The sequence below is a fragment of the Emys orbicularis genome, chromosome 3 (genome assembly GCF_028017835.1).
Source record: "Emys orbicularis isolate rEmyOrb1 chromosome 3, rEmyOrb1.hap1, whole genome shotgun sequence".
Taxonomy (NCBI): Eukaryota; Metazoa; Chordata; order Testudines; family Emydidae; genus Emys; species Emys orbicularis.
The window spans coordinates 65,078,811-65,092,681 of record NC_088685.1 but is presented as its reverse complement, the minus strand read 5'-3'; the positions used below and the strand labels follow the sequence as shown (position 1 = coordinate 65,092,681).

General features: G+C 38.7%; 1 protein-coding gene across 1 annotated transcript in view; it reads left to right on the top strand.

Annotated features, from left to right (window-relative positions):
* ELOVL4 (ELOVL fatty acid elongase 4) overlaps nt 1-13,871 on the top strand; it is a 62,241-nt gene that overhangs the window by 30,034 nt on the left and 18,336 nt on the right. Inside the window, exon 3 of the mRNA XM_065402126.1 lies at nt 4,196-4,276. Within this exon, the coding sequence (XP_065258198.1) occupies nt 4,196-4,276 (81 nt within the window). The remainder of the gene's footprint in view (nt 1-4,195; nt 4,277-13,871) is intronic.

Here is a 13,871-nt window from a genome sequence, read left to right as displayed (position 1 = left end):
AAACAACAAGGAGTCTGGTGGCACCTTAAAGACTAACAGATTTATTTGGGCATAAGCTTTCGTGGGTAAAAACCTCACTTCTTCAGATGCATAGAGTGAAAGTTACAGATGCAGGCATTATATACTGACATATGGAGTTAAATTTGCAAATGAATTTTAGTTCTGCTGTTTCTCAAACTAAAATTCATTTGCAAATTTAACACCATTAATCTGGGCTTGAATAGGGACTGGGAGTGGCTGGCTCATTACAGAAGCAGCTTTTCCTCTCCTGGAATTGACACCTCCTCATCTATTATTGGGAGTGGACTACATCCACCCTGATTGAATTGGCCCTCTCAACACTGGTTCTCCACTTGCGAAGTAACTCCCTGCTCTCCATGTGTCAGTATATAATGCCTGCATCTGTAACTTTCACTCTATGCATCTGAAGAAGTGAGGTTTTTACCCACGAAAGCTTATGCCCAAATAAATCTGTTAGTCTTTAAGGTGCCACCAGACTCCTTGTTGTTTTTGTAGATACAGACTAACACGGCTACCCCCTGGTACTTAAAACAGAGTATGTTACCCCTCAATAGCTATTCTGGAATAGCTCCCGTGTGGACACTTTATTCCAGAATAGAGTATTCCTAAGGGGAGTTATTAAGAAATAGCTATCGCAGAATATTTTATTCCGCTACAGTTTTGATAGTGAATTTCCTTGTGTGGGCAAGGCCTTAATGGGATCATGTTCAGTGACCTAAGCTTGAATTATCTTGCATACAACTTTATAAGGTGAGAAATGTTCACCTGAATGCTCTGATTACTAGAACATCCCTTACTGCTTTTTAGTGCAATTCATATCAGTTCAGCAAACCATTTGCTGAAAATCTTTCTTCAGATTAACTCCTTGATGGAAGAATTTAGATTTTGCTAGCACAAGATCTGTTGCCAGGAGCCTGGAATTAAACAAGTGAACTGTGCAGTTGAAACTAACAGCTTTTAGGAACTGGACTCTTAAAAATCTATTTTTATGTGTTCACCATTGAAGTGGTATTGTTCCCGACAATTATTTTTTTCATATAGACCTAGGGCTTCTTTTACAGCATTGTTGGGCTATGTGGAAGCTGCTTGTGTCAAGATATATTTCAGTAGAATGAATTTTAACCATGACTCCTCAGTGAAAGTCCTCTCCCTATTAAATTATTCAGAACATACTGGACCACATTCCTCTCCTATTTACACCACCCACTAAAGACAATAGGATTACAAAGAATATATGTTATAGCAGAATTTGACTCAGTGTGTGTCTCATCTAATTGCAAAGAATAAACAGTGCAGTGTCAGCACTACATTTGATTTCTTCAACTAAAGGTGGGAAAGGTGAAGGCAACTCCAAGGTCCTCTCTGAAGACTTGTAATACAGATAGTGTATGCTGGAGAGGGGGAAAGAGAGATGGTTGATCTAAAGATAATATATTCTGTAGTTGATGTCACATTACATCACTTTTTCAGGTAGATGGCCATCTTCAGCACTAAGTTTAGAAATTTTAGTGCTAATTAAAAACTTAATGTCAGTTTATTCATGATCACAAGCACTGCTTATCTTGTGAACTTTGCATTGAAGAACACTGGTGCAGAAGCTGAAAATCAAAATCCTCAAGACTCTTCTCCATTCTTTTAATGAATAGCGAGACCAATTTCAGGATACTCTCAATGTGTTACTCTGCTCCTGTGGTAGAATCTTTAAAGTTATCAGAGTGCTATTGGAAATCCCCCACTGTATCAAGTTCAGCTTAAAAAAAAAATGGTTCCACTACCTACTGCTATCATTGAAACATCTCTGGTGTGTTTATCTAATGTTAAGCTATCACTAGTAACTGGTACAAGCTCAGAGAGCGATAAAGTAACACTGGAGGATGAAGTAAAATGTAGCCGTTTAACCCAGGTTTTAATTGTTGGTATAGTGAAGAGTCTGATAGCCTTGGAAGATTAAAAAATGAACTATATTGCTCCATGTTTGCAACACTTTTTTTGTTACAAATTTGTGTCTGAGCCTTGACATTTTGTTTTCTTATTGCCTGACATGGGTAAGCAGAGTGACATTCTGCTCAAATAGGTTTCTGGACCTATTAGTTCATTAGTTCTGAACCATACTAGTTCATATTGGTCCATTAGTTTTAAATCCAGGTCACTCCTAGCATGGCAGATGCAGTTGCACAGCAATAGTTATACTCAGGTGACTACTCAAGATTTGTCTACTACTGGGAATTTCAAATAGCCCCAGAAAGACTGGATTCACATAGGAAATGAATCAGATGTATGTATTCTTAACATATCAAATTCTAATATATATTAACTGTTGATACTCTGAGTTCTTTTATTTTGCAAGAAATAAATTGGGATACTGTGTGTAGTAAGCTTTTAACTTTGTTACTCTAGTTTAAGATCATTATCCCAAGTATTCAGTATGTGCTAAGCAAGACTAAATGAAAGGCTTGTAGTATCAAAATGCATGTTTTATTGATCTTAGAGACAGATCAGAGAAGAGCATTTGAAATAAACATTTGCACCTTAAGTTTTCAGAGATGCATGGTTTATAGCCATGCAGCTTAGATTTCAGACAGCACAATGTTTTAGTGATTTACTGATTCAAGGACATTTTAACTTACATTAGTAACATGATGCAAGATTCCCACTGTTGTGAATTATCACAAAGTTCACAGGCAAGCATTTCATAGCAGATGACAGAATTTGCCCTATAGAGTTGAAACAAATCAAATTACCCAGTAAACTCAATAGACATTAGGTACCATTGAAACTTCAAAATGCTGTCCAGGTATCTTTCCTGATGGCTAAATCCATCAACAGCCTTAGATACCTTTTGACTATGATGCTTATAGATTTTTAAGGCAAGGAAGGACTATTTAGATCATCTTGTCTGACCTGTATAACACAAGCTATAGAATTTTACCCACTTACCCCTATTTTGACAATATGTGAATTCATAGGTGGGATCAGACCAGTAAGTGGGCTGGCCTTACAATGAGTTGTAAGAGGACTCAGTGGACTGTGCTGATTTAATTGTTCTCTCTCCCTATTAACTCTTTTGTGAAGGGTCGTTTTTGTCATCTCTCCCTTTCAGCATGTATATACTGCAACTAGTGAAGCTGGATGCCTTGGGCTGCAGATTTATCAGTATCTGAATGACATGCAACTTTACATCATCTCTTTGTTAGCTACTCTGTTCTTTTTCTCCTCTTCCAGTATCTGACAGAGATGGGGACACAGAGCAGTAAATTCATTGAAGATTGATCTGAATAAGATAGAAGTGACTGCTCTGTAGAGGCTGGAATAGGGGCTGCATTCTCTTCTGGAGGTCATCTATATAACCACTCTTTGCCATTATGGCTGACCGCCTAGAAGTCGGACCTGATTCATTGCTGTCTTTGGATTTGGAGACATGGCGGGGGAGGGAGGCAGCATGACACACCTTGTAAAGTTGACTAAGAGGCTGTGGCCCCCCCTTTCTGATGAGAACTCATCACAGTGATTGAAACCTTTATCTCCTGCAGGCTAAATTATTACAAAGTGCTTTATTTGGGATGACCCTTCCAGAGCACTTGGAAGCTTCTGCTGGTACAGAATGCAGCAGTTAGCCTCAAAGTGGGGTGTATCTGAACATATTATGCCGCTGCTTTTTACTGGTTTTGTATTTGCCTCTGTGTACAGTTCCAAGTGTTGGTTACAGTGTTATAGCCCTGAATGATCTAGGGCCCAGCTATCTGAGAGATCATTTTCTCTCCCTATATCCCATCATAAAGTTACTCTTCTTGCAGGTTTCATTAAGGGATTCTGAGTCTCAGAAACATGCTCCCTCTGCTGGCAGGATCCATGTATGAATGGCTATAGGTCACATGGAAGTGGTCGTAATTTATTCTGTTCTCTAAATATCTTGCAGACTATTCAGTTTATTTATTTTTTTCTGAGTATTTTATGTTTAATTTAGGGGACCACTTGTTTTGACACCACGAGATATGAAAAAGTACATTGTTAAAACTAAATATTGACCACTTTTAAAAATAGCATCTTTGTATTGTAAATAAATATGATTTAAAATACTGCTTTTGGAGTAAATTTATAACAACACTAAAATCACTAATAAATAATTATCTGTGTATGGACTCTTTCCCCTCATATATAATTTTAATATTTTCAGCTATTTTTGGCATCCAGAGCTCGAGGATACAGCTATGTCTGCCAGACTGTGGATTATTCAGATAATATTTATGAAGTCAGGGTGAGTACCCTTTTTATGTACTGTTGTTCTGCACAGACAAGGGTGTTATTTTAAGCTTTAATTCAGCAAGTCTGAAAACCACATGTTTAGAATCAAAAGGTATTGATCAATCTTCCTTCTTCCCACCCCATGCTCTTCTGCAATCCTCTGTCTCCTACCATGGTTAGCTTCATGTAATCTTTTGCTCACTTCTGAAAGACAGACTAATACCATATAACAACATATATTGCATAAATTTATATGAATATGCAGTTTTCAAGATATACGTTCTAAATAAAGTCAGGAAATGCAAATATTAAAATTCTCTTACCACTGTGGATTTGCTCACATACTTCTACTTTTGTATGGCTTAAAAATAGCAGTGTTAGATGTGCACGTAATCCAATTGATTGTTTCAATTGGCCAGCAATCCAACTGATTGTTTCAGGTGCCAGAGTGGACTTCAGAGATACCGCTGGGATATGATTGGGACATTGATTGACAAGGAGTTCCATAGTTTGAAGTCTATTTCCACAGTCACAGATAGGCTTGTGTCTCAGTGCCCATTTATGGAGAAAGTCGGTGCATCTGCCATCTGATGTGTGGATGTGACTCAGAGTGAATCCTATTTTCTGTGGGAGTGAAAAGCCACAGGGTTCTTTGGTTGAGTCCTTGCTGAGGTGTTATTTGTTGACATCTTTCCTCCTTGCTTACTTGTAGTCTTTGGAGGAAAACCCAAATCTCTGAGCTCTTGAGCTGTAACCCACAAAAAGGTTTTCTGGATTTGAGTTGGAATGTTGGTATATTATTTAGGTCTTCATGTATTGGAAGATCTTTGTTTCTTTAAATAAGATTGTACTCCTGAATAATTCTCATGTTTCAATGACTTTGAGGTGGGTAGATATGCACTACTACAGGAAACCATGGTTGTGTCATTGACTTCACTGTGCCTGTAATAATCTACACGATGGTGTTAAATTGAGAATGGACAAGTGATGTGTAGGAGCGGTGTATCCAGATTGGTTAGCAGTATTCTCTGTAGAGTAGACAAGGACTGGCGAAGAGAAGCATAGAGTTTTTGCATCAGCTCTCCAGGTCATTCCTGCTAGTTTCTGGCTGAGATTTACACACATTTTTATTTTGTCATGAATATTTTTCAGATGCTGTTGGCATGTGAAGCTTCAGTCTAATGTCACACCAAGATATTTCAGGGGTGTGGGAATGTGTCCTATCTGCTGGCTGCAGAAATCTGCATGGAGTTCCAGCTTACCTTCTGATTGTTTAGAAAAATGCTGACACAAGGGGGGAGGGATAGCTCAGTGGTTTGAGCATTGGCCTGCTAAACCCAGGGTTGTGAGTTCAGTCCTTCAGGGGGCAGGGCAAAAACAGTACTTGGTCCTGCTAGTGAAGGCAGGGGGCTGGACTCAATAACCTTTCAAGGTCCCTTCCAGTTCTAGGAGATAGGATATCTCCATTAATTTAATTTAATAGTCTTAGAGGGGTTTGGTTTTAGCCTCCAGTATAAAAAATATCCTTCCATGATTTTAAGGTGACACACTGAACATCCCATATTTTCAAAAGTACTTAAATGATTCAGTGGGACTTAAGTGCTTCTGAAGGTTTTGCCCACTGTAAATGAAAACTTAATTTTAACAGTCTAATCCAAAATATTGTTTATATAGTGCTGTAAATGTATATAATGTTTAATTAATAGAAAATGCTAACCAAGAACCAAATCCCTGCCCTGAACAGTTGTCTAGCTATGGGTGAAACTCAAAAAGTCCACATCCTGTTTAAACATCCATAACAACATGGAAATGAAGAAAAGAATCACAATTGTCATCATCATCACCACCACCTTATATCAGTTGCATGGCCAATATTGCAAAGCGTGAGCAGGAATAGTGACTCTGTGCAGGATTTATAGCCCATGTTGTCAGAAATCCTTCAGCTTCACCTTCATCATTACCATGTTCTTTGCCTCCATGCAGAGCACTGCTGCAGAGCTCAGTTCTGTGAAGGACTGGATGTCCTACTACTTTTGCATGACCTCTCAATGGCTCACCTCCTGCACAATGTAATCAAAATAATTTTGTTGCATTTTGGGCCTTCTGAAACCCCTCTGAGAAAGAGAGGTCACCTGCCATAATACATAAAAGAACACAATACAGTTAATAAAAATAAAATGGCATATACTACAGACATTACTTATGCCCAGTGTGAGCAAGATAACATTGCTAATGGAACCTTAACTTTTTCAAACTTCATGATAAGTTCTTGATAAACTTTCAGAAAAGAAGAAATGAATTCACAGATTCTAAACCATAATGCCTAGGTTTCCAGTTGATCTAGCTGGAATATGGTGGGAAAAATACAAATTGAATTATACCTATTATTTTACTAAAATAGCAGTAATTAGTTGGTAATACCAAACCAATATTTTATAGACTTTGTCCAATATCAAAAGTTGATTTTCATAATAAAATATCTGATCATTCCAAATTTATGACAACTTAATGATATGCTATTTACATTTAGATATAATTATTTTTTTAAAACTTTGTGTCCTATAAAGACATAACACAATTAAATCTACACAGTTTCATAGGTTCATTTCCTCCTCCTGTAATACAAGACATTCCAAGTGTTGTTACCTAAATAGGAACTCAAATTTAATTTCCAGACAGAGTTTCAATAGGTCCTATATCTGTATTAAGGACTTAATCTCATGAATCCTTTCTTTGACCAGACAGAAATCTTTAATTTAAAACAAAATATTTCCTGATACTCAATTTTCTTTAATTAAATTAGTAAAAATAACTGTAAGGGTATCCAAATCAGTTCTGGTTACTCTTTCACTTGAAAGTTTACCATCTGCAAACTTTTTATCATACTTTAAATTGGTGGTATATGTTCTAATAGATATAGATTTTAAAAAAAAACAACTAATTTTAGATTTGAATCAAGACCGCTAATTTAATAGCCCAAAGATCTCTCTGAAGAAGAGTGTCTGTATTGGAATATATATTCTCAATGGTAATAGAATAACCAGTGGATAAAATTGTCAGGCGTATAGGAAAATTAATGGCTTGATCCTGCACTATTCAAATCAAGGGGGGTTCTTCCATTGATTGGAATGGCAGCAGGATCAAACCCTAAGTGCAGTTGTGGAGCTTGTACTAGTAACCAGCAACTTCAACCCTCTAGGTGGTGCAGAGGTTCAGCAGCTACCACTCCAGCCTATCAGGCGGCTTAGTAGACTAGACAGAAATCTCAGAATCAATCCTCTAGAAGAGATGAAAAGTTAACCACTTTTTCTAACATTTGAGTCTGTTGATTTTGAAAATGGCTGCTACCAAGTTGAATTTTGATGTTTAGACCCTCAAACCTGCAGATATATATGGCCATCAAAATTCACCAGAAATGTTTGATATACCAATGGTTTGTGCATGATCTTATCATTGAAATCAAACTGTACTTCTCAGTCTATTAAAAAGAGAAAGGAGAAGACACAAATCATGGTTTTAACACCTATTGCACCCTAATATTCAACTTTTTATAGCTTTGAGTCATCTGTATATCATAATAGTAGAAATAAGTTAATCAAACATGGAAGTTTTTTCCCCATAAAAAGTGAAATCATTTTCTCAATTTCTTGCATGCATAGTATTTGTTGTATAGTATGTAATGCTTTGTAGTTTGACCAGAATTAAGATAGAAGTTCTGGCAATTTGTATTTTTTTTTTTTTTTTTTTTACAAACAAAGCAACAGTAGTTAGCTGAGGTGGTGGTTTATGACACTCGTATTGGTTACAGCTGAAGATAAACTGGTAGTAATGAAACTGGTAGTAAGTCTCAACAGATCAACCCTAGTTTCCTACAGTCTCTACTTGATTCTTGACAAATAACACAGAGAAGATGGGCATGAAGTCAGTGAACAAGGATTACATAGAATAAGGGAGGCAACAGCCATTAGAAAGAAACTACATAATGTCATATACGGCGAGGCCATTGACAGAACTGAGTCCATCGTTCATTCAGAACAGGCAGTATCAGTTGTGTGGCACAGAAATTGCTATGCCCAATACACTGACAAAGGCAAAATCCAGAGGTTACAGAACACAAGAGTATCTGCAACTGATTTATCACATGTGGCAAGCTGTAGTTTTCCCAATAAAAACAATCAATGTCCATAATACAAGACAGTCCAGTTTTGTGAAACCTATGAACTGGAGATGTTGCATGTTTTGACAAGGCATGCACCATAAACAAATACTCATCTCTGTAACTACATTCAAGATGAGTGAACAGATAATGAGGGCAGGTGTATTTGACCACAAAATGAGTGTTCATTTAGCTGGAGTAAATGACCTCATAGCTGCTGAATCTAACTTGTTACATCCCGTTTATGAAGTTGATGATGAAGCAGAATGAGGGCACCAAAATTACTGATACAGCAATGCGTTGGCTTGAAAGTGAGCTTCAGCATGCAGCCATCTGAGGTACAGCGTCATTACTGCAATCTTGTAAAGAAAACTGGCACTGAAATTCCACACTCCTACATAAGTCATAGATCCTCATTTAAGGACAAACTCCAAGCTCATATTGGAGACTTATTTCAGTTTCTTTCATTGTCTGATTGGTCTCCTGCTGAGAGACAAACACTCTTAATTCCAACCAACTATAAATACATATCCAGCTCACTAATGATTCTTGCCAAGATGATAAGAAAGCTGTCCCCATTTACCATCCCCCAGGAGATATATTTCTGTCACTGGGTACATGTTGCATTTGAAATTCTAGGAGCTACTTTGTCACACCCTGGCCACAAAGGTTTCAGGGTCAGTGAGGATGATGTCTGCTTGCATTCCAGATAGCCTGCACATGTTCCTCCAGTGCTGTATGAAGACGATGGTAATAAAGAGAACTCTGAGAAACAAGAATCAGTGAAATGCAAGGTGCTTAGTATAGCTCAATATTTTGTATATGGTGTGAGTATTGGCAGGAAATGGACACTAAAGCATATTGGTCTTGGGTGAACCCTCCGTCAGGCAACAAGGTCAAAACAACTTGTTCAGCTTTTCCATAAGACTAGCCGCTGCAAAAGTGGGCACAGCCCTAGCAGAGAAAACCCTACAAAGTATGGAAGCTGAGAATGATGATGTTATTCCTTCCAGCTTGTTCTCAGGATGTTTTTTTCTCTATGCAGCCACCAATACTGACACAAATTATGTGTTTTCTGGATGTCAAAAACAAAATCTATGCAACCCAAGTTACTGCTTGGCAAAGAGGACATGCCCCATATCTGATGTTAAATCATTTAAAGCCATCAAATAACAGCACACTTTAATGTTGCTGATGCAATTGACCCAAACCTATCAGACAATGTAAGAAATGGTAAAGCTAAACCAGTATACATGGACCATGTTTGCAAAGAATGATACTCTGAATCTGAAGAAAACTGCAAAGCTGCGGTGCAGGCAAGAGCTTCTGATTTGGCTTTTATTGTTAAACATCAAAATGAGACCCCAAGATGTGGGTTTCAGCCAGTTGCACATGACAACTAGCACTGGATACTGGCCAATCATTCACGTGCCTGCCCAAGAGCTAGACATCCTCAGTGCTGTTGTACAGAGATGCAAACGTGTGTCAGTGCTTGGCCAGCAGTAAGTGGTTCTAAACGTTGATGAAACTCTGTTCTGTAAACTGATGGAACTAAAAAGGGCACACCAGGGTACAGAGAATGGCTTATTCCATGATTAGGTGGCCTCCATATCTCAATGAACTTTCAAAGACTTCTAGGCCAGCACATACAGGCTTGAGGGCTAGCAGATGACTGTATTGAAAGTGGAGTTCTTGGACCAAATCATCAGAACAAGCTGTGATGTCAAATCACATGCCAGGGTGACGCAGAACTACAAGCAATGTTTCAAGCATTGTGTTGCCTACTTCTTCCACAACTCTTGGACTTTATAGTAGCACATGATCAAGAGCTTAAGGAGGATATTGTCAAAGCCGATCAGTCACATTCTTACGGTGAGTTCATGTCACTTCATCTTTGTAATTCACAAACATTTTGAAATCCCACCTCCACATTGGTGACCAGTTGAGGTAAAGGTAGTAGGAACTTCAGGTTTTGGTGGTGATACATGGAAATGGTGGCCCTACTGCTCATGCTCAACCATGCCCAGAGAGAAGGAAATTGGGAGCTGCATCTCTTTACCTTCAAATGTGTGATGTCATTCTTCATGAGAGATGACCACACAAACTATGTGGGGTACCATCTGCACTGTAGAAATACATCCACTACCACCTGAAGTGCTCAAGGAGTTCCAGCAAGGGAACTTTATTGTCAAGAAATCATGTCAGAAGTTCAACCGAATGGACCTTGATCAGACCCATAAGTGGCTTAATGGCATAAGAAAGAAAGGAGGTGGAATTATAGGCATCACTAAGATTTGGTCAGCTCCCAGCAGATGAGCCTTGTCTTACAAGCTGAGAGCCCATATTGCAGCAGACACCAAAGCCAAGTTCTACGTTGGCTTGGATGACCAGCTTATTTGCAATGAGTCAAGAAAGGCAAGAAAGCAATGTGACAATGAAGATGAGGATGCACTCTGACTAATACTTCAAAGGCTCAAAGTTTTCTCTGGGGAGGAACCACCCACTTCATTGCAAAATATTTCAACAAGAAATCTGGCTACTGAAGCCATGCAAAGCACACTGTTGAATGCAAAGATCCTAAGACAAGTGCATTTGGACAGCTTTGTGGAGAAAGTTTATAACATAAGAGGGGATGCCTGCACATGTACACATTCACGAGTCACTGACAAAAATAATGCTCCAACTTTTTTCTGCGCTATTTGGGGTGAGAAAAGAAGTCAAAGGAAAGGCTTTAACCATGAAGGCAGACAGAAATATTCTTCAGTAACTAAACACAGCCTGTGAAGCCAGCAGGACTGTGAATCTGCAATAAAATTTGAAACATGAGTTAATGCCTGTCCCTTTGGTATTGGCACAGATAAATTGCAGTCTAAGAACAGGCACAAAAGCAATACTGGGCAATGTAATGACAGCTAATGTCCACTGTCCACCAACAGTTACCCTGAGGTAGTTGACAAGGGGTTTACTGTTCTTTACGAGCAACTCCTGTTTCAGATCTGACAAACTCACTACACCAAATACACCACTTTCATGGTATTAATCCATGTCAGGTAAGGTCTCTAGTGAAAGCTTGTAACTTATCAATACTCATAAACACTGTGAGATGTGTGTATGGGTAATAGCTAAGGAATAATGCAATTATATTGAAAATTAGGTCTTATGGTTTTGGAGTAAAATTGAGTCACATGGGAACAGTATGTCCCAGTGCCAGCCCTGGCTATCTGATTATGCAGTATATTGCTTAATTGTTCACCTTTGCCCCAAGCAACAGAAGTTATTGGAAAGTTATCAAAGGTTTCCCTCAAAACCACTTGCAAGGAAAATATGACTCACTATCTATGAATAAAAGTAAAAGACTAATTCAGTAGATCACAGGATGGAGAAACACATTCTGGAACCATTCATTGAGGAGGTACCTGGATGCATGGGTGTGTTTCATGAAAAATTGGGTCCTAACTCCTTGGGATTGCAAGCACTGCAAAAGACTCAACTGTGTGGTGAGAATCTACTGTATTAGATAGGAAAGGTAACTGTTAATAAGTGTAGGCCCTATTTTGCATTTTATGATTTTGTTTTGTATGTCACCGTTTGTTTCCGTCACTCACACTTGTTTCTGTTTGAATCTCTGTTCTTTCTTAAATAAAATTCCTTTTGTTTTACTATAATTGAACTCCAGTGTTGTGTGTGATACAGGAGCAGTGGTCTGAGGTAAAACTGGTGAACTGGGGTACGCTGTTTCTTTGAGAACAAGGATGTGGGATTTGATCAGGGTCTGGATTCCACAGGGGGACACTTTGAAGGACTTGAGGGCTGGGGTATATCTATTGTCAACCTGCAGGAAGCAGGGTTGGTATAGTCCAGAGGAGAGTGCTTGAGTGGCTAACGGGCTGGTTGTGTTAGCCATAGAAAAGCCATCCGGAGCCAAAACATTGGAGACTTTGCAGACACATTTGTAAAAACGGTACTTCAGAGTGGCGAAGACTTCCACGGTATAGACGTTGTGTTTGACAGGTACTACCAGGACTCTGCTAAGGGTGGTACAAAATAAAAATGCTCAAGAGGTACAAGACCCATGCGAAGATTAGTGGAAGGCATATATGTGCCTCTTCCAAGTAACTGGATGAATTTCACTGTGTTTTCAGAAAATATTTTTAACTGAGCAACTAATGACACCAGGATCACCTGATAAAATCATTCTGGCTGGTGGCTTTCAGGATAAGGCTGAAGCATAGGGCTCAACAGCAACAGTTCACACCAATTGACTGGTGCTCATGAGGAAAAATGAGACACAAGAAAGATTTTACACCGTGTCCACAGTGATGCTGATGCCAACAATGTGGTGATTGATGTGCTTACTCTTTTGCTGGCATACTATAACAAAACGGCAGGTAAGCAGTTTGGATGAAAGCTGGCACATCAAAGGAATCAAAATATTTTCCTGTTCATGCCATTTGTGAGAAACTACAGAATGGACCCACTGTTCAGGAAACTCTGCTCCCATTTCATGTCCTGACTAGTTATGATGTTACCTCTTTTATCGCTGGACACAATAAGATGACTGCATGGAAAGTGTTTCAGAGACACAGTCAGCTTCTAACACACCTTGGACAGGGTGACATGCACTCGTAGAAGGTCAAAAGTGCAAAAGAGTTGATTTGTCAGAGGTAAGACTTGTCAGCGGTCCACAGTACTGATAAAACACATGCTATTTTGTTCACATGCTTGCAGTTATCGGAAGCTATACCCCAACAAATGGTGCTCTTTTCTTCCACATACAGAGAGCTCATTACCAGGCACTAGTTTGGCACTAGACAGGCCCACTACCGAAATCTAATTCTTCCTCCTCCAAATACAGTGGGTTGAAAACAGGAGAATAGAGGTCTGGTGCCACAGGTCAGATCATTGCCACCAGTACCAGCGACTGCCTGGAGGCAATATTCTGTGGCTTCACCAAAGGGTGCAGAAGTCAACGTTGCAAGAACAGGACAGCACAACTTGTTTGTACAGAAGCATGCCAACGTAGAAAACTGGAACAAGGGTGTGCCAATGTACCTGACCCTTCGTGTTTACGGACAGTATTATCAAATAAGTAAATGTCATAAGTGACCCAATAAGATGTTGATTCAATCGGCCACTGAATACCAAAGTTTATGGAAATAATACATTAATATGTGTGCTTAACTTGTGTGCATTAAAATGTTTACTTAATGTTTAGTCAAGAAAATATTTTCAGTTGTTTTAAAAACAGGTGTTTTCGGAGTACGTGATACATTTCTGATAATTGAATCAGCTTGCACACTTTTGTGTCAAAGTGCAAATGCTCAGGTTAAGAGCCATGTAAAAATTCTCTTTCATGGTTCTATAACATATTAAAATATTTCTAGTACCTCTTGCAAATAAGAAACTGAAATTCAGTAGCTTTATAAAAAGATTGTGCATATTTGATTACTTT